At 34.7% G+C, this 18,874-nt stretch overlaps 3 protein-coding genes across 10 annotated transcripts in view; 1 reads left to right on the top strand and 2 right to left on the bottom strand.

Annotated features, from left to right (window-relative positions):
- The first annotated feature begins 2,880 nt into the window (after positions 1-2,880).
- On the top strand, positions 2,881-10,053 carry LOC101510763 (two-component response regulator ORR21). 7 transcript variants are annotated; one of them, XM_004510817.4, is made up of 10 exons: positions 2,882-3,141; positions 3,851-4,270; positions 4,436-4,865; positions 7,042-7,212; positions 7,966-8,118; positions 8,214-8,594; positions 8,685-8,758; positions 8,854-9,127; positions 9,255-9,521; positions 9,645-10,053. In XM_004510817.4, the coding sequence occupies exons 4-10, from the start codon at positions 7,074-7,076 to the stop codon at positions 9,689-9,691; spliced, it is 1,335 nt and encodes a 444-aa protein (XP_004510874.1). In that variant the 5' UTR covers positions 2,882-3,141; positions 3,851-4,270; positions 4,436-4,865; positions 7,042-7,073; the 3' UTR covers positions 9,692-10,053. The 7 variants fall into 7 exon arrangements, with proteins under 7 accessions (XP_073219889.1, XP_004510874.1, XP_012574197.1 ...); XM_012718743.3 differs by having other exon boundaries at positions 3,851-4,696; positions 4,779-4,865; XM_004510816.4 differs by having other exon boundaries at positions 3,851-4,696; positions 4,769-4,865.
- Positions 10,054-10,476: 423 nt separating this feature from the next.
- Positions 10,477-15,382, bottom strand: LOC140918849 (uncharacterized). The gene is made up of 6 exons (XM_073363650.1): positions 14,488-15,382; positions 14,169-14,323; positions 13,706-14,030; positions 11,516-12,397; positions 10,739-11,393; positions 10,477-10,690 (listed from the first exon to the last, which is right to left on the bottom strand). The coding sequence occupies exons 1-6, from the start codon at positions 15,380-15,382 to the stop codon at positions 10,477-10,479; spliced, it is 3,126 nt and encodes a 1,041-aa protein (XP_073219751.1).
- A 1,298-nt stretch (positions 15,383-16,680) lies between these two features.
- LOC101512368 (protein-ribulosamine 3-kinase, chloroplastic) overlaps positions 16,681-18,874 on the bottom strand; it is a 6,949-nt gene continuing 4,755 nt past the window's right edge. For both annotated transcript variants that reach the window (XM_004510821.4, XM_027337066.2), the window contains exon 9: positions 16,681-16,955. In XM_004510821.4, the coding sequence (XP_004510878.1) occupies positions 16,809-16,955 (147 nt within the window). In that variant the 3' untranslated portion in view covers positions 16,681-16,808. The remainder of the gene's footprint in view (positions 16,956-18,874) is intronic.

Raw genomic sequence — 18,874 nt, 5'->3', positions numbered from 1 at the left:
AGTTATAACACATTCATATGTACTCGATGATACATATTATCTTTATCTAAACATAAATTTATTTATAAATCTTGAAGTTTTTTGGGAGAACTATATTCAAAATAGAAAATGGTTATCTTAAAAATTCAAATGAAATGCAATATCATGGATTTGAAATTTGAAGATGTTATTTCATATTTTGCAAACGAAAAAAAAAAAAGAGCCATTGGCTTTGGAGATAACATTGGACTTGTGATAGATAAATTTTCAGTTGAGACTATCCTTGACAACACAAAGACTTGGGAATACAATATGCACTCTTTGAAGTTGGCTATTTTCATTTGGACATTTTAAATAGCAAGAATAATATATTCAAAATTGTGAAGAGCAACAAATAAATCAAAATAAAATAACATACACGAAGACACACAAAAATATAACCAAAAAAACTAAACATGTTTGCCATTGATAGGTCCTTTTCATAAAGCAACAATACTTTTTTTTCCTATACAAATTTTCAACATTTAAATAAATATAAATAAAGAACTAAATGATTAATATAGTAATTTTAAGATCTTATTTGTTCTTCTCATTAATTTTGGATTTTTCATTGATGAGTTGCATACACACACACAAACAACACTCTCTTATTAGAATCATAGAGACATAAACAACGATCTATTATTAGAATTATAGGGACATAATTCAAATTTTGACAACCAAGGAACACACAATAAATATATATATATATATATATATATATATATGACGTGTCACCTAACAAGTCATGAACACCCATCTCATATTGTCACATTTTAAAAAGTATCTATCAATATCAATATGGCAATAATTTTTGTTAACCACTAATAGAGATAGGAATAGGCTAAATCGTTCGTCAGGAGTTTATGACATGGCCTATTTAAGATCTGACTTGGTCTATTTAATAAAAATGTTAGGCTTATTTATTTAAATAAGTCAGACTTATAAAAAAATCTATTAGGCCTGACAAACCAATCTATATATATTTTATTATTTATTAATGATATTTATTATTATTATTATTATTATTTATTAATAATATTATTTCATATTTTAAAGTTTATCAATTAGACAATCACTCAGTAGTCGCTTCATATTCAGTAGCGATTCATATTCGTTAGTCGTTCCATATTTGTTTGAGATGTTATAATTGATGCGTTTGTTTCAGGAAAAAATCTATTCTTTGAAACCAAAAATCATTTTTTAGGGGTTAAAGAGTGTTCGTTTTAGATTTTTTAAAAATCATTTTTTGTTTATTATATATATATACACATTGATATTGCTATGTCGAGAGCATCATCTAAATTAGTATGAATAAAACATGTGACTTGATATGTATATAGGGATTAATTATAGATTCATTTTGCTTTTTTGCCTTCTTGGAAGGTTGTTGCAGACTTGTTAGTTATTATTTTATTAGATTTGATTATAATTTTATTAGTTTCCCTTTTGTATAAAGACTTAGTTTAACTTATTTAAAAAGAATGTAAAATATAACATTTAAATATTTTAATGTGAATAAAGCTTTTAAATAGGCTTTCAGACTTTTAAAAAGGTCAGATCAGACCAAACTTTTTAAAAAGTCAGACCAGACCGAAAAAAAAACCTATGATAGACTGTAGGCCAGATTTAAGCCTAAAAAATTAATTGTAGGTCAGACTCAGACATTTCAAACACCGCAATTGCTCTTCCACAAAGAACTACAAATCTATAAAGCATAAACCAACCAATACAGGTTGAAAAGAGAAGAAATGAGAGATAAAGCATAAACAAAAGTCCTTCGTTAAATAAGAAATTAAAACATTAAACAAAGTGTCGTGCAAACATGTGTTCTAATGATACCCAAAGTAGAAATTTTTTATCTAAAAAGACAATGTTTGGACTTTCAAAAACTAAAATGGACAAATTCCAAGATATAATTTTTACATTTGAATTATTAAAATATACCTTTAAGTCGTATGTTAACATTTTTCTTAAACAAATTATGCAAAAAATGAAGAAAAATAGTGCAGAAAAAATTCACCATGTTTTATGCAAAAGAAATGAAAAGTTATCCGAAAAGATAAAATAATTAAGTTCATTGATAAGATTGAAGAGTTTAATTAACAAAGTATGTGGAGAAGGATCTCAAATGCGGAAGAAAGAAATCAAAATTGATGGCAAATTATAAAAACCAACACCATTTAATTGACTCATAATTAAAAAAAAAGCAAAGAATATCTAGATAACTTATAATTAAAAAAAAAATGGAAAGAATGATCTAGATGAGCAAAATTTAAAACAACTCTAGACACCAATTTTATTAACAATAATTATGCTACGTAAAGAAAGGAAGATGTAAATGCATCCTCGATTTTTTTCAAAAAAGAAAATGCATCATTAGTTTTATTTTATTTTTTGACTAAGCATCATTGAGTTTTTAATAAGGTGAAAAAATTATTTGTAATTAACACATGTGTTTTCAAAATATGACTATTTCAGATTGTTAGTTTTTAGATTTTTTAATTATCAACATTGGAGCATGTTTCAAATACAAATAATGCGTGTTTCAAATACAAGTACATGCGCATACTTTAATGTATTGACTTTTTAAATTTTAATTAAATTTTTAAAAAGATGTAACCATTACTTGCATCATCCGATAAAAATTAAATAATTAATTCAAATAACTTTTAAATTTTAATTACCAATTAATTTATTTAAATGATATAAAGTTATTACTAATAATAGAAATATGACCAAGATTTTTTTTTTCACTTCTCTCCCCATGATCAGTGATCAGTGATGGTCTGAAAATTAAACTCTAATTAAATTTAAAATGTTTTAGTCTTCGAAAAATAAATTTAAAAGTGCTTAATTTTATTTAATATTCATCCTCTTCCCCTCCTTATTCTTCCCTTTGAAATCCCAATTTAGAACCCTTCTAACAATACAATTGAATGTTTGTTAAAAAAAAAAATACAATTGAATGAATGAATAAACGACATTACTTTCTGAATTATTATTTTAGGATCTGGCTTTCAATTCAATTTGGGGTTTCTTCAAGAACATAGCTTTCTGTTCGTTCAATCATTCATTGATCAATGGACTTTCTAGGATTTCCTTTTTTCAAGTCACCAACAGGTCTTTACTTTTTCGTCTTTCCCATTTTGCCCTGCCTTTTTATCTATCTGCATTTGCTCTTAATTATAAAATCAAAAAAATTGTGCAAATTTAGTTTGGTTAATGAACTTTTATCAGTGGTTAAAATGGATTCAAATGTGATGGGATGAAAAGCATTAATGTCATGGTGATTAATTATAGGGAAAATTCATGGTAAAAGTGTTTTTAGTTTAGAAGTACGAACAATTAGCTATTTAGTTGGTGATTCTAAATTGGAACTTTGTGTGTGGCTTTTTTTTAGCATAACTATGTTAGGGTTTAGCAAGGGGAAGGGGTATGCATTATGGATTAGTGAGTAGCTACGAAACACAAAAATAGTGACGGACACAAGACACATCACTGACACAGACACATAATAGTTTGAGAAAATACAAGCTGTTTATCATTTATCCATCTCTTTTGGAATGAGATCTAAATCTGGTTTGCTTTGTTACTGTTTCTTTCTGAAGATGCATTTAGTTAAATGACAACCAGGACAAAAAATTGAAGGAAAAAGGGGGTAGAAGTTCGTATACAGTATTGTCAGAGTGATACAGATGATGGTCAAGATTTTGTTTTTGTTTTTGTTTTTCAGAGAGGGTTGTGTATGTTAAAGTTACTTGTATCCTTGTTTTTGTTGTATTTATTTTAATGCAAAGTTTGAGTGTAAGAGTAAATCTTGTTGCTTTAGATTTATAGGAAATGAAGGATTTTAAGAAGAGGAACAAAATTCAACTTCACACTTCTTGGGAAAATGAAAAACGAGCTACACCGAACTCAACAAGTATCCAGATAATTTTTATGGAGTTCTATTGGAATATCGATCAACCAAAGTTAGAAATCAATGAAAACACATGGAAGAATTGTCTAAAACTTTGACAATGAAGGTAGCGGACCTTGAAATGTGGACTCGAAGAAATAAAAGGAAAGTTTCGAGCTCTAACTTATCAGAATCATAGAGATGTTGCCTTTTATTTTATTTAACTCATACTTGTTGTGCTTTGGATTTCGTGGCACCATTAAGAGTTTTGGAGAATGTTAAAGAAGTGATAGCAGTGTTGAATTGACTTGCAGGCCTTATAATTATTTTTACTGTTAAGCAGAACCATAGGTAAGTTTATGTAACCAAATATTATTTTTCATCTTGCTTGCTCCTAGATGAGTTTAAGAGGCAAGATTTCAGCACTCCTCCTCTCACCATGTTTATATAGATGGTTGATCTTTGGTCTCTCAGATTTTGTGATCCTAATCAATGGTAATGCTACACCTTGTGCAGGGATATTGATTTGATACTTGAAAAGATGAGGTAGACATACTCTACAATTGGCCTCAATCAATTTAACCTGATGCCTCAAGGTGTTGGCTAGCGTAGTGGCCGATCATTGGACTCTCTAAGAGCTCTCAGGTTAAAGATGATTGGAGTGGGGTAGGAGTAGCACTTTATTGGAAGAGCATACTCCGTCTTTCCATGCTAAAGTTCTTAAAACGCCAAAAAAGGGAGTTGACGTGGAGCTTCTCTGCTTGTTATGGGTTTAAGGTTGTATTAGATTTTCTTTGTTCATTTCATTCAATGTATTAGCCATCAAAAACAGTAAGCATTTATTGACAGATCTTCTTAGCAAATCGAGAAAATTGAAGTTTTAAATGGAACATCAAGTCACAAACCCTATGCCTTCATCTATTCCGCCGCTTCTCTTATTGCCCAGGTACGGGAATTGAATACGCTAATCTAATCATCATATTAGTGGATCTTATTGCTGTTTGTTGTTTTTTTTTCTTCAATTTCTTGGGTCTGTTTATTTGCCTTGCGTTGTTTTATATCAGTGTTTAAATCGTATAATTAATCTTCGATGATTTATTCGGAATGAAATGAGTGCAATGAATGTGTCAGATTCTGTGTGTTCCACTTTGATGATAATTGTTAACAAGGTTTTAATTGTGCTGTGATCGTGTTGTTATTGGTTGTGACAAGGTCTTACTTGTAGTTATGGCTGCGTGGCTGTTTTAGGCTGATGCAGGATCCCACGTAATTCAAAAACTTGACTTATGCTCAGTTCGGAAGCTACAATTGTACTTTGACTCCTTTAATGTATTGGTATCAGTTACATATTCAATATGAATTCTCTTGGGTACCTGGCCTATATATATCCGTCAAGTATCTGAGCTTTTTATTTTGAAAAAATAATTATCTAATTCTAATGCAATCAGACCACTTTGGGTTTGGGATACCTCTTTGACTTTTTCATTTTTCAATTTCTTTAACATGGGAGTCACAACTCTTTTTGCCTTTTGTTTTTTGTGCAAGTGCCATGGTTTTAAATTGAGGTCCGCAACTGCAATTGCAACGACAGTATAGCAGACTTTGAAGTCTCCGCAACGGTATCGCAACTGCAATTTGGGCTGCATCAACCACATTTTTGTGCAATATAAACGTTTGCAGTGTAACTGCAATTGCGGCCACAACCTCAATTTAAAACCATGGGAAGTGTTAATGCTCATACAATATCTTTGTGTATGTGTGTGTGATTATGTGTCCATTTAAATGCACAGTTTTATTCTCTGCCTATACCTGATGCATATTTGTGCAAATAAAAGCTTGTTGCATATTTTTGTTTTTCGCAATTATGTTTGCTGCATAATTATAGTATTCTTTTTAAGTTAGATTTTTATTCCAAAGTTGAAATAAGCAATATCCGACAGGAACTGTGTTCTAGTTTTATAAAGTAATATAAAAGCAATACATTGTTTGTTTGGATTTTGTTAATTACAATAATTTATTTATGAAATTTTATGATTTTTCTTAAGCATTTCTATATATTGTATCTTAGATGCATCTCATCTACATTTTTCAAGAATATGCAAATACTTTTATTGGAAATGTACTGTATCTGATACTTCAATCATATGTTTGCATCATAGATGCTCAGTAAGCTTATATAGTTCAAAAGATTTCAAGTGTCTCGTACAATTTGAAAAGCAATATAATTTGCAAGGGGACCGTGCTTATATTAATCTAGTTCTATAGTTCTATCATGTTGCACCAGTCTATGTGCAATGTTTATTGCTTACTTAGAGCATTGCAGTTTGTTAGGTCTGTTCTGTTCCACTGAATCTTCAGGTCTTCCAGATTTGTTTTTTAGCTGTAGGAGTTCATATCTAAGACTGTAGCTTAAAATCATTCTTTTATACTTGACCTTGCAACAATGTTTGTTTTGTTTGCTCCTTCAAGTTTCCAATTTTCCAAATCATGCTTCTGGTGCTTTATAATTTCAAATTATTGAATAGTTACAGCTGGTGAATTCCTATTTTTGTCATAGCAAAATTTCCAAACTGGAAACTAAATGCAAAAGTTTTGGTCATTCATAATCAGACATTTGCTTTGGAATTACATGACTAACTTTACCAATGAAAGTTGATGGTAATTTGATACTTTTCTGTCTGTTTTTACTGCAATATAGAGTCAAACAAATGCAAGTGAGTAACTAGTTGTTGCATTATAATAGAGATAATAGAAAGTAACTTCTAGTTAATTTTAACAAACTGTGTAACAAACTGTTGCTGAGTTAGCAACTGTCCTAACTGAAAACATTTAGGGAATCAAGTGTATAAATAGCTCTTTCATCAAGTTATAGCAAATCAGATTGTAACTTCCTAACAAACTGAAATTAGAATATTCTAGATTCTCTCTCAATTTCTTCTTCACGTGTTCATCTTTCTCTGTTTCTATTACATTGAACTTTATTTATTTTGATGGAATTAGGTTTTATTGATTAAAGAATAATGCTAAGTCATTTTGCAAATAAGAACATAGTAATTGAGCATGATGCTTTTACATGTGAAGCTTCTGTTTCCTACTCTCATTCAACAAATATTTGCACCCAGATCTATTTCTCTGAATTATACTCTCGTCTATCATGGAGTCTTACGAGTTCCAGTCAGCGGAACTGAGGACATATGAAGGTCCAGTAGCTGGTGTCAAAGTTTTGGTTGTGGATGCTAACTCGGCATGCCGAGCAATTGTATCAAAAATGCTTCTTTCTATTGGATATGAGGGTAATTTGCACTGAACATATATTTTGGAAGCTAAAAGTTGTTTTTAATATTTATATTTGTCGCTAATATTCTGTTCAACTTAACTCAGATTTAAATTAAACCTTAAAGTTTCAGATATTCCATATTGCTAGCTCTTATAATTATAAACCTGAAAAGTCTATATGATTTTTCATTGTTGACTAATTGATCTTATTCATTGAGAGCCCGTTTGTTACAAATTATAGAAAAAGTGATTTTGGTATCAATAGTTAAGAGATTGTTTCTTTTAGAGATTTTCAAGAAAAAAGGAAGCTATTTTGTGTTTATCCACCATAATGAAAATAATTTTTAAAAAAAAATCATGTATCGAAAATGATTTATATGAGAAACTACTCAAAACAACTTCTCATTTGAAGCAATTTAGATGCTTATTTATTTTTAAACTGTATCAAACGGATCAAAAATCGTAAATGTGATTATTTTCGAAAAGAAACTGTAACAAACGGACCATGACTCTGTTCTGTCAGCCAACAGCATTTCTTGATTAATGTATGCATGTGTCTTGCTCTAATGAGATCATCAAATAATTTTATAACTTATTTTAGTATAAGCCATGAAAATTGTTTTTGCATGTTGAGGCTAAACTGTTGGGATATTCTTTCCATTTTTTGTCAACAAAATATTAATAAATTTTATGAATCTCGCAATGTATAATGTACATTTTGTTGGATTGATGTATTCATAGTTTTTCTTTTTACATTTTTTCCCTACTAGTTATGACTGCTACACTAGCTTCCGAAGCATTATCCATTATCAGGGATAAGAAGAATGAGGTTAACCTTGTGCTTGTGGAGGCTCAGTTGCCAGACATGGAAATATATGATCTCACAGAGAAAATGAGAGAAATCTCTGATGTTCCATCTTTCAGTAAGTTTTAAGATTACCTTTGGCTTCTATTTACTCAAAGCCTCATATGCTGTCACGAGGTCAACCATTATCTGACACATTATTTTCATCTGTAGTTATAACTTCTTATGATGATGACATTCCTTCCATATCAAGAGCTCTATCTACAGGAGCTAAATTGTGTTATAGAAAACCAGTTAAGTTTTCCGATCTACAGGGCCTTTGGCGATTTGCAGTGTGGAACAGATATGAACCAATATTCATGGAAGAAGTACCTGGATTTTGGTGGTATTCGTCAGAGGTAACTATGGCCAACAATGGTCTCGAATGCCGATCGTCCATGCATATAGGAGAGTCGTCTCTCCATAATGCAAATTGTAAAGAACAAGAATTTCTCGATAAAGATAACTCAGCTCTCTCGAAAAGGAAAAGGCGTACCTGGACTGATGATTTACATAGGAAGTTCTTGGAAGCTGTTGAAATAGCAGGAATCAATGGTTAGTTTGAACTCGCGTATTGTTTATTGATTTCTGCAGTAGCTACTAGATATAAGTAAAAATAATGGTTGCTTTCTTTCTTGTGTGAAGCTCGTCCGAAGAAAATATTCCAGCTTATGGATGTGGAAGGACTTACAAAAGAGAGCGTTTCGAACTATTTACAGGTTTGTTCTTCGTAGTCGTCCACTATAGATATTGTTTATGCATTATCATGAGGTATTCGAATCATGAGTGAATTGTATATAGTTGACTGTTTCAGAAATATCGTCAATCTATGAAACTGCGAGCTAATGCAATGGAACAGCATATGAATGGATATGTGTCTCTGACTAAAAATAGTCGAGGAAAACGCCCTCTTTTCTCTGAGCAGCAAGGTGTGACCGACAACCCAGCTATCAGTCCGAAGGATCTCAGTAATTGCATGCATGTACAAGTTCTTGATACTTCTGCATATTTTTCTTCCCTGGAAAGCTCGAGCAGTCAGGAGCCACCTTTCGGGCAAAATCCACCGTGTCTGTCATTGGAAAAGCTAGGTATTGCACTTGCACACACCACATCCTGGTGAATTTGTGAACTATGTTAACGGTGATACTTCTGAAAAAATCATCAGCCAGCCAGGTTATAATATAAATACTGCTGATGGAAAACTTGCTCCTGCAGGACAAGAATTGGATTTGTCAACACTGCTAGCCTTTGACACGCGTGAAAATTTTTTCCCCTCACTTCCAATTGCTCTACTACCACCACTAAATGAAAAAGATATTGAAATTTATGGGGGGGAAGGAAAGATTTATGAAATTTTTTATGCAAAAGGAGCTCAACAGTTTACTGATGAGGATTTAAATATGTGGTTGTCAACAATTCCAGGTACAAACATGCAAGTAATATATTTATGTGTGCGTGTCTGTGCTCGAGCCGTGAGCATGAGTATGTCATTTTTTTTCTTGTTCCCATTATTATTTAAGGATATTCTCCTTTTTTAAAAATCCTTTTTGTTATTTTTGTCTTTTTTAGTTGAGAAGTTCTAACGAGGTCACTTTGATTTGGCAGACAATCTGAATAATGATGCTAATGCTGAAGCTGTTGCTGATGCTTGAAACTGTGGAAGGCACTTTCGCAATGAGACATTGATCTTTAATAGATAATTTCTGGTTTTCATTTAAGCTGCTGCATATGGAACTTGAATAAAGACATGTTCAACACGAACGTTGTCTTTTGATCCATGTAGCCGACCCTGTCTCGGGGGATAAGACTTAATTGTTGTAGTTGTTTATTGTATATTATGAAACCTAAATAGAGAATAACATTCAGTTAATATATATCGGTGTTCTTGGCCTCCAACTATGATTGCTGAGATCAATTGTATGGTGCTTTCCCGTAAAGAAATGTAGATTTGTTTTATTTTCTTTGGATAGGCTGATGTCAATATATTAGTTGTGACGATAGTTTTTCTCTTTCACTAGAGTTTGAACTTGAATCCTTTTAACTCCCTAACTCATTTAATTCTTAGCTCAATAATCAGTGCAGCTTAACATATCTTAGGGAAGATGATCCTGTGAAAATCTAACAATTAAACTATTTTGTATGGTTTATCATTTCTTATCTTCATGAAGCAATCTAGAAGATAGAGTATTGAGCTTTTTAAATTTAGAAGGAATAATATTCTTTTCATATATTATTATGAGGTCACTGGACCTATATATATACATGAGCCAGGGAAAACGGATCCCTGTCATTATGGGATTGATCCTAAATACATAAACTTAATAATAGCAAGATACAAATGTTACAGAAGTACAATAAATATAAAACTGTTACAGAAATACAATAAATATAAAACTGCCTAAAATACTAAGGGGAGTCACGGTTTTGACACTCCCCCTCAAGCTGGTGAATAGGTGTTTTCCATTCCCAGCTTGGATATAATTCCTTCAAAGTTAATGCAGTTCAGCCCCTTGGTGAGTATGTCTGCAAGTTGGTTCTGAGTGGATACATATAGTGTGCAAATCATGCCACTGTCTAGTTTTTCCTTGATAAAGTGTCTGTCAACCTCTATACGTTTAGTTCTATCATGTTGCACCGGGTTGTGGGCTATACTAATTGTAGATTTATTGTCACAATATAACCTCATAGGTTAATCCCACCTTATCTTCAAGTCTTCCAATATAATCTTCAGCCATAGAAGTTCACATATTCCGTGGGCCATTGCTCGAAATTCTGCTTCAGCACTCGATCTAGCTACTACACTCTGTTTTTTGCTATTCCAAGTTACTAGATTTCCAGCAAGGAAGGTGCAGTATCCAGTAGTTGATCTTCTATCTACCACCGACCCTGCGTAGTCCGCATCCGTATATGCTTCAAGACTTACACTCTTGTTTCGTTTGAACAAAATCCCTCTTCCTGGGGTCCCTTTCAAATACTGGACAATTCTAAGAGCAACTTGTAAATGTGCTTCCTTTGGTTGGTGCATAAACTGGCTAACTAGACTTACAACAAAAGCAATGTCTGGTCTAGTATGAGATAAGTAAATAAGCCTGCCCACAAGTCTTTGAGACATTTCCTTGTCCACGACAATATCCTCCTCCGCACTTCCCAACTTTATATTTGGGTCCACTGGAGTACTTGCTGGTCTGCAGGCTGTCTTCCCTGTTTCTTTAAGCAAGTCAGTAATGTATTTTTGTTGAGATATGAAGATTCCTTTCTTGGAATGGGCAACTTCAATTCCCAGAAAATATTTAAGTCTCCCTAATGCCTTGATCTCGAATTCCGTGGCAAGGCATTTATTATCACTTACTGCTCCTTTTTGTCATCCCCATTAACTATAATATCATCTACATACACCAATAAAATTGTTACTCCCCCTGAATCTGAATGTTTGATAAATAATGTGTGATCCCCTTGGCTTTGTTTGTAGCCTAGACCTGTCATAACTTTGGTGAATCTTCCAAACCATGCTCTTGGGGATTGTTTCAGCCCATATAGAGCTTTTCTTAGCTTGCAAACAGTTCCAGCAGTAACCTGCCCATTGTAACCAGAGGGCAACTCCATGTATATTTCTTCTTCAAGGTCTCCATGTAAAAATGCATTCTTCACATCAAACTGCTGCAGGTCCCAATCATGATTTGCTGCTAATGACAATATTACTCTGACCGTGTTCATCTTAGCAACCGGGGCAAATGTCTCCAAGTAATCAACTCCATAGGTTTGAGTGAAGCCTTTGGCCACTAATCTTGCCTTGTAACGTTCAATGGTCCCATCAGCCCTGTATTTAATTGTATATACCCACTTGCATCCTACTGGTTTTTTCCCAATTGGTAGGGTGACAAGTTTCCAGGTCCTATTCTTGTTTAACGCCTCCATTTCCACATCCATGGCTTGTTTCCATTTCCTGTCAGATAATGCTTCAGATACAGAGGAAGGTGTGTGTGTGGAGTTGAGGTTTGTGAGAAAGGTTTTATGAGTAGGTGAGAATTTTTCAAAGGATAGGAAATTTGATAGTGGGTAAAGTGGTTGTTGGGTGCATGTTCTAGTTCTCTTTCTAAGGGCAATGGGTAGGTCTAGATTTTGGTCCACCTGTGCTTCTAGATTTGCAGAAACAAACTCATTATAATCATTGGAGTTTATAGGATTCGAAGGTGTTACCTCATGCAGTGATGATGGGTTGGATTCTTGGACATTGCCAGATTCTAGAATGACTTTTTCTCTCCTTGAATATACCAGATTTTTCCCAAATTTTCCATCATTAGGTGCAGGTTCAGGTGCAGGCCTTGCTGTTAGTTCATGTGCAGGTGTAGGTGTAGGTCCTGCTGTTGATTCAGGTGCAGGTCCTGTTGTTGGTTCAGGTGCAGGTGTAGGTGTAGGTCCTGTTGTTGATTCAGGTGCAGGCCTTGCTGTTAGTTCAGGTGCAGGTGTAGGTGTAGGTCCTGCTGTTGATTCAGGTGCAGGTCCTGCTGTTGGTTCAGGTGCAGGTGTAGGTGTAGGTCCTGCTGTTGATTCAGGTGCAGGTCCTGCTGTTGGTTCAGGTGCAGGTGTAGGTGTAGGTCCTGCTGTTGATTCAGGTGCAGGTCCTGCTGTTGGTTCAGGTGCAGGTGTAGGTGTAGGTCCTGCTGTTGATTCAGGTGCAGGTCCTGCTGTTGGTTCAGGTGCAGGTGTAGGTGTAGGTCCTGCTGTTGATTCAGGTGCAGGTCCTGCTGTTGGTTCAGGTGCAGGTGTAGGTGTAGGTCCTGCTGTTGATTCAGGTGCAGGTCCTGCTGTTGGTTCAGGTGCAGGTGTAGGTGTAGGTCCTGCTGTTGATTCAGGTGCAGGTCCTGCTGTTGGTTCAGGTGCAGGTTCTGTTCTTCTCTCAATTTCAGGGACAGCAATGCCATTTGTCCTAATTTCAGGTCCAAATGTCATATTTGGAAGCATGAGAGTCTCATCTTCCTCTCTTACATTCTCCCCCTAAAGATGAGGCTGCTTGAAGTAGCTCTCTTGTTCGTTGAAGGTGACATCTCTTGACACATAGAATCTTTTTGATAGGGGGTGAAAACCTTTGTACCCCTTTTGTGTGGTAGAGTACCCTAAGAATACACATTTGACAGCCTTAGAGTCCAATTTTCCCCTTTCATTACTATGAACATGCACAAAGGATACACACCCAAATATTCTAGGTTGGAGTTTATTTGTAGGATCCAAGTGTGGGTAGAAAGAGGATAAGACTTCCATGGGACTTTTTGAGTCTAACATTTTAGTGGGTAACCTATTGATTAGGTAGGTGGCAGTAAGAAGAGCTTCCCCCCAAAATCTCTTAGGAACATGGTTTTAAAAAAGTAGAGCTCTAGTTTGATTTAATAGGTACCCATTTTTCCTTTCTGCAATTCCATTCTATTGGGGTGTGTTGACACATGAGGACTAATGGATTATCCCTTCCTTTTGGCAAAAAGAGTTTAGTACAAGGTTAAAGTAGTCCTTGGCATTATCAGACCTAATTCTTTTGATACCGACCCCAAATTGATTTTTAATCATTGAGACAAACTGAAAAAACACAGAGCTAACTTCTGATTTTTGTTTCAATAAAAAAACCCAAGTCACTCGGGTACAATCATCTATGAAGGTTAAAAACCATTTAGCACCTGAGATATTAGGAACATAAGCAGGACCCCATACATCAGTGTGAACAAGAAAGAAAAGGAAATGACTCATTTTATTGCTAATGGGACACACCTCACAATGGAGACTCTCCACATTTAAATTTTTAAACAAGGAAGGGAAAAACACTTTTACAACTCGAAATGAAGGGTGTCCTAGCCGGCAATGGTATAGTTGAGCTTTCTCTTTATTGGTCATGGTAGATTCAGATATGAGAGAGCGGCTCTTGGTAGGCAGATTAGGATCGTCCATGTAGTATAGGCCATTCCATTCTCTAGCATGTCCAATCGTCCTCCCCGAGTTCTTGTCCTGCAGTATACAAGAGTTGCTATGAAAAACAGCATTACATGAGAGATCTTTTGTGAGTTTTTGTATAGAAATCAGATTGGTGGACAATTTAGGGACATGAAGGACATTTTTTAATGTTATGGATGGGCTTATTTGGACCTCTCCTTGTCCTGCTGCAGTTATAAGGGTTCCATCTGCTGTGGAAATTTTCTTGTTGCTAGGACATGGGGAATATGTGGAGAAGTATTTGGGTAGAGGGGTCATATGGTCAGTGGCTCCAGAGTCTAATATCCAGTAATGTGTAAATGGTGTATCTGAAACATTAAGCCCAAAAGAAAGTGGAAGCTTACCAGAATATGTTAAGGAGCATGTACCTGTGGGCTTCTCCAATTTACTAAGGAGGGATCTTACCCGTTCTATCTCTTCATGATTCAGCTGGACAAATTCTTCACTTTGTCCATTAGCAATGTATGCTTGCCCTTGCCCTCCACTTTTTGGAGGGCCTCCTTTCGGCCCCCATTCTCGGCTTGGGGGTTTTCCATGTAATTTCCAGCACTTCTCTCTTGTGTGGCGCGGCTTGTTACAGTGGGTACACTAGACCTCCTCGTGTTTTTTTTCTTCATATTTGGAACCCTACTTTTCCTCTGGTTAGCAACCATGATTGTTCCTCCTTCAGCTATCATTGCAGAGCTTTCAGTGGTTGAGGTCTCCAACATCAGTCCTCTCCTGCTTTCTTCACTCCGGATAATGGCTACCACTTCATTAAGCCCGGGGACTTTCTCTTTTCCCAGGATTTGGATTCGGACCTGGTCATATTCAGGATTCAAGCCTACCAAAAAATCATAGATTCTATCTTGTTCAATATACTCTTTAAGGATTGTTGAGTCTTCTGAACACTTTGCTTGTATAACTCGATAGTGGTCCAATTCCATCCATAGAGACTTGAGTTGATTGGCATATTCTGTAACTGATCTGTTTCCCTGTTTGGCAGCTACGGTTTTTACCTTTACATCATAAATTTGAGCAGCATCCTTGGCCTTAGAATAAGTTTGTTCTACTGCATCCCAAATTTCCTTTGCTGATTTAAGGAACATGCAGGTATCACTAATTTCTGGGACCATTGAATTCCATAGCCACACCATGATCATGGAGTCTTCTTCGTCCCATGATTTGAACTTGCGATCTATTTTATCAGGTGCTTTATCAGTCAGGTGACTGACCTTTCCTTTTCCTTTCAAGATGGTCCTAATGAGTTGAGACCATTTGAGATAATTCTTCCCATTTAACCGATAAGAAGAATGAACATTCTGCAATTCTCCAGCAGTCTGGGGTCTGTCCCCAGTTTCCAGAATAGGATTCATGACCTTAGCCATGATCAAGGAAGAGAGGGTTGCGCTGCAATGAAGGCTGCAACAACGTTTAAAGGTAGCGCAGCAATGAAGGCTGCAACTTAGGGTTTACAGGCACGGAGGGTTGCACTGCAATGAAGGCTGCAAGAATGCTTAAAGGTGGCGCAACAATGAAGGCTGCAACTTAGGGTTTACAGGCACGGTCAGAGGCTCCCAAGAATCAGGAGCTCTGGTACCATCTTAAATTTAGAAAGAATAGTATTCTTTTCATATATTATTATGAGGTCACTGGACCTATATATATACATGAGCAAGGGAAAACGGATTCCTGTCATTATGAGATTGATCCTAAATACATAAACCTAATAATAGCGAGATACAACTGTTACAGAAGTACAATAAATATAAAACTGTTACAGAAATACAATAAATATAAAACTACCTAAAATACTAAGGGGAATCACGGTTTTGTCAGAGCTATAGGACGAATGTCTAACCCTGAATTAGGGACAAATCTCAATTGAAAGGCTTCGGGATCGGATTTACTAAGCTGCTTTAGTCTATAACTAAGTAAAGATGAAGTGGTCTTGCACAGATTTAGGAAAAAAGTAGTAGAAAATGAAGGTGAGAAATTTTTTCTGTGTTATTATGGAAGACTTTTCTTATAATAGATAGTTAAATAGGTAGATGAAACATTAAGATACTATACTCTAGTGAAAACCTCGTAAGCATGTTCTTCAAATGAAGGATACAAACTATATTGCATGTTAATCCTCAAATCTGTTTATGATCTAAACACCTTTATAATCTACAGGAGTTAACAAGATATGTCAATTTTGGATTTCGTAAGTGTAACTCAGCTGGCTTGATTTAATTTTGAGGAGACACTTTGTGACCCAAAATATGTCGATTCCCTATTAGTGTCCTATTAGAAAGTTTGTGTTATGGAATTGTCCCAACTATGTAACTTTCGTGCGTATAGAATAAGGTAATTGGGTGCATATTTTTACTTTTCTAGTTTATTCAAAGTGTATAAAATTATTTAATGATGAATAAATTTTAAAAAACTAACCATTGATGTGCATAATAAATCTTTGAGGTATTAGAATATCAATGGTTGATTTTTCTGTAAAAGATAAATTACTTTTCTATAAATAATTAAGATGTCTTGCTTTATCCTATAGAGTTACATAATCCACATTAGATAGATATATTCACTTTGAGCCAAATACATCTATATATAAGAAGACAAAATTATTGATATTTGAAAGTTATAGTCAATTTTGATTAATTCATGTTGAGTCAATTTTGATTAATTCATGTTGAGTCAAATAGATCTATGTAATAAGAAATAATTCTTGTAACAGCTATATTATTTACAAGACTCGAACTCAACATTATTTAATGATTTTCAATAATTTTGAATAAGCTTGTCAATGATTTTGCTAACCTAAGCTTTTAAATAAGCTAGATAATCATCAATGATAGACATGGCAGATGATCTATATCCAGAACCAAAGAGATTATAATGATTTAAATAGTGATACAACATATATAGGTCTCTTCTCTTCTCAAAGCCTGGCTGTTTAGGCATTACCTGAAGAAATCATTTGAAATTATCAAAATCCAAAAATGTCATAATCAAATTCATATTTCACATGCTAAGGCAATATGAAAGATTTGATTTCTTTGAAACATGGCAAGTAAATCCATATAAATGTACTATTTTAACAAGGATAATATTGAGAAGCCAAACAAATAGTCACATTGTTGAGCAAGAATTTTTCAATAAATTTCATGAAAAAAATAATCTTGACGTTTTGATAGATATTAACTGACACAATACAAATTGGTTGAACTCAGAAGATTGCAATAAGTACTAATTTTATTTTATACAATTTGTTCTTGCACAAACAAACACAAATTAAAAACAGTCACAAAATTTGATCAATTAAAGTTCACAACAGGGTCAGGTTTTAAGCTGAACTTGCCATAACCAACTAAGATTGTAAGAGTAAAAGGGAAAAGAAATATATTGTATTAGCCTAAAATTTGGGTAGACGACGATACCATCTTAAATTTTGAATTAGGCCTAACTAATCCTACACAAAACCAGCTTGTTATCCACATTGGCATTAAATAGAGTGAAGTTAGTTAAACTTTGCTTATATTTTGGTCCACCAAATATGACTACTTTTTTGCTTATATTTGAGTCTAGTGGGAGTATAGTTTATAGAGTTAGTTGTTTGGTCTCAACAGATTAAGACTTTGGCCATTTTCGGCTGCACACATTTTCAGGTCATATTTCATTCCAATGTCCCCAACAATTTCCTTCAAAAACTATCCACTATATGTACCTCAACTTGAAACAAACAGCAAAAACAAAGAGATTCAAGAGGAAATTTTGGTGTCAGATTATGATGAGCCCTTGGTACCTGATAGAACACGGCAAATTAAGAGAAACGAGGGCCCAAATAGTGGGGTCCACTCAACCAAGTCACACACTTCACACACATTCAATTTGTTGAATGATGGATGGGAAGGAATAAATGCTAGTAACAATGTCTCTTATTCTACTGATATTCCATTAAAGAGGGGGAAGTGAGAAAGACATTCAGTTTCAAGAAGGATGAATGAAAGGAATAAAAACTAATTAATAATGTCATTTATTTTATGTTATAAGAATGAGGGAATAGGAAGAGGGGAGACATTCAGAAAATATTCTAAGAAACAATTAGGCTGGTTAGGAGCAATTCTGCTCTGGTTTAGGAGTTCTTGGAGCTCTGGTTTATTTCTTTTTCTTCATTTTCATATTTCCAGCATTGTAAGAGCTTCAGAGCTCGTCAATTCAAGTTAATAAAATTCTGTTTTCTATCATTGGTCCGACCTGCCGGATAGAGATAGAAGCTAGCGAAACCGAATGCCACCGAAAATGTCTGACAAAGTTGAGGCTTTGGAGATAAGAATGGCTGAGATGGAAGATTCATTGCGTCAAACCTTGGATGAATTTCGTCATGCTATTTTGACAGAGTTTGCAAAACTGTTGAATCGGCCTACACCTGAGGTGTCGCAGATAACCGAGGGGCCAATTATGGAATACAAGATGGCAGTGAAGAAGGTGGAGCTACCGTCATTTGATGGTGATGATCCAGTGGGGTGGATCACACGAGCAGAGACATATTTTGAGGTACAAGGAATATCTGAAGAAGTGAAGGTTCGTTTGGCGAAAATTAGCATGGAGGGAGCAACCATTCATTGGTTTAATCTTCTATGTGAAACGGAGGATGACCTCACATGGTTAAAGTTGAAAGAAGCGTTGATTGAGAGATATGGAGGAAGAAAGAGCGATAATCCATTCGAAGAATTGAAAGATCTTCAACAAACTGGAGATGTGGAAGAGTACATTTCAGATTTCGAATATTTCTCTTCCCAGGTTATGCGTCTCCCCGAAGAACAATACCTTGGGTATTTTTTGGGTGGCCTCCAACCAGAGGTACGTTTGCGAGTAAGGACCTT

The sequence above is a fragment of the Cicer arietinum genome, chromosome 7, assembly GCF_000331145.2.
Source record: "Cicer arietinum cultivar CDC Frontier isolate Library 1 chromosome 7, Cicar.CDCFrontier_v2.0, whole genome shotgun sequence".
Lineage (NCBI taxonomy): Eukaryota > Viridiplantae > Streptophyta > Magnoliopsida > Fabales > Fabaceae > Cicer > Cicer arietinum.
This window is presented reverse-complemented; position numbering and strand designations above follow the sequence as displayed.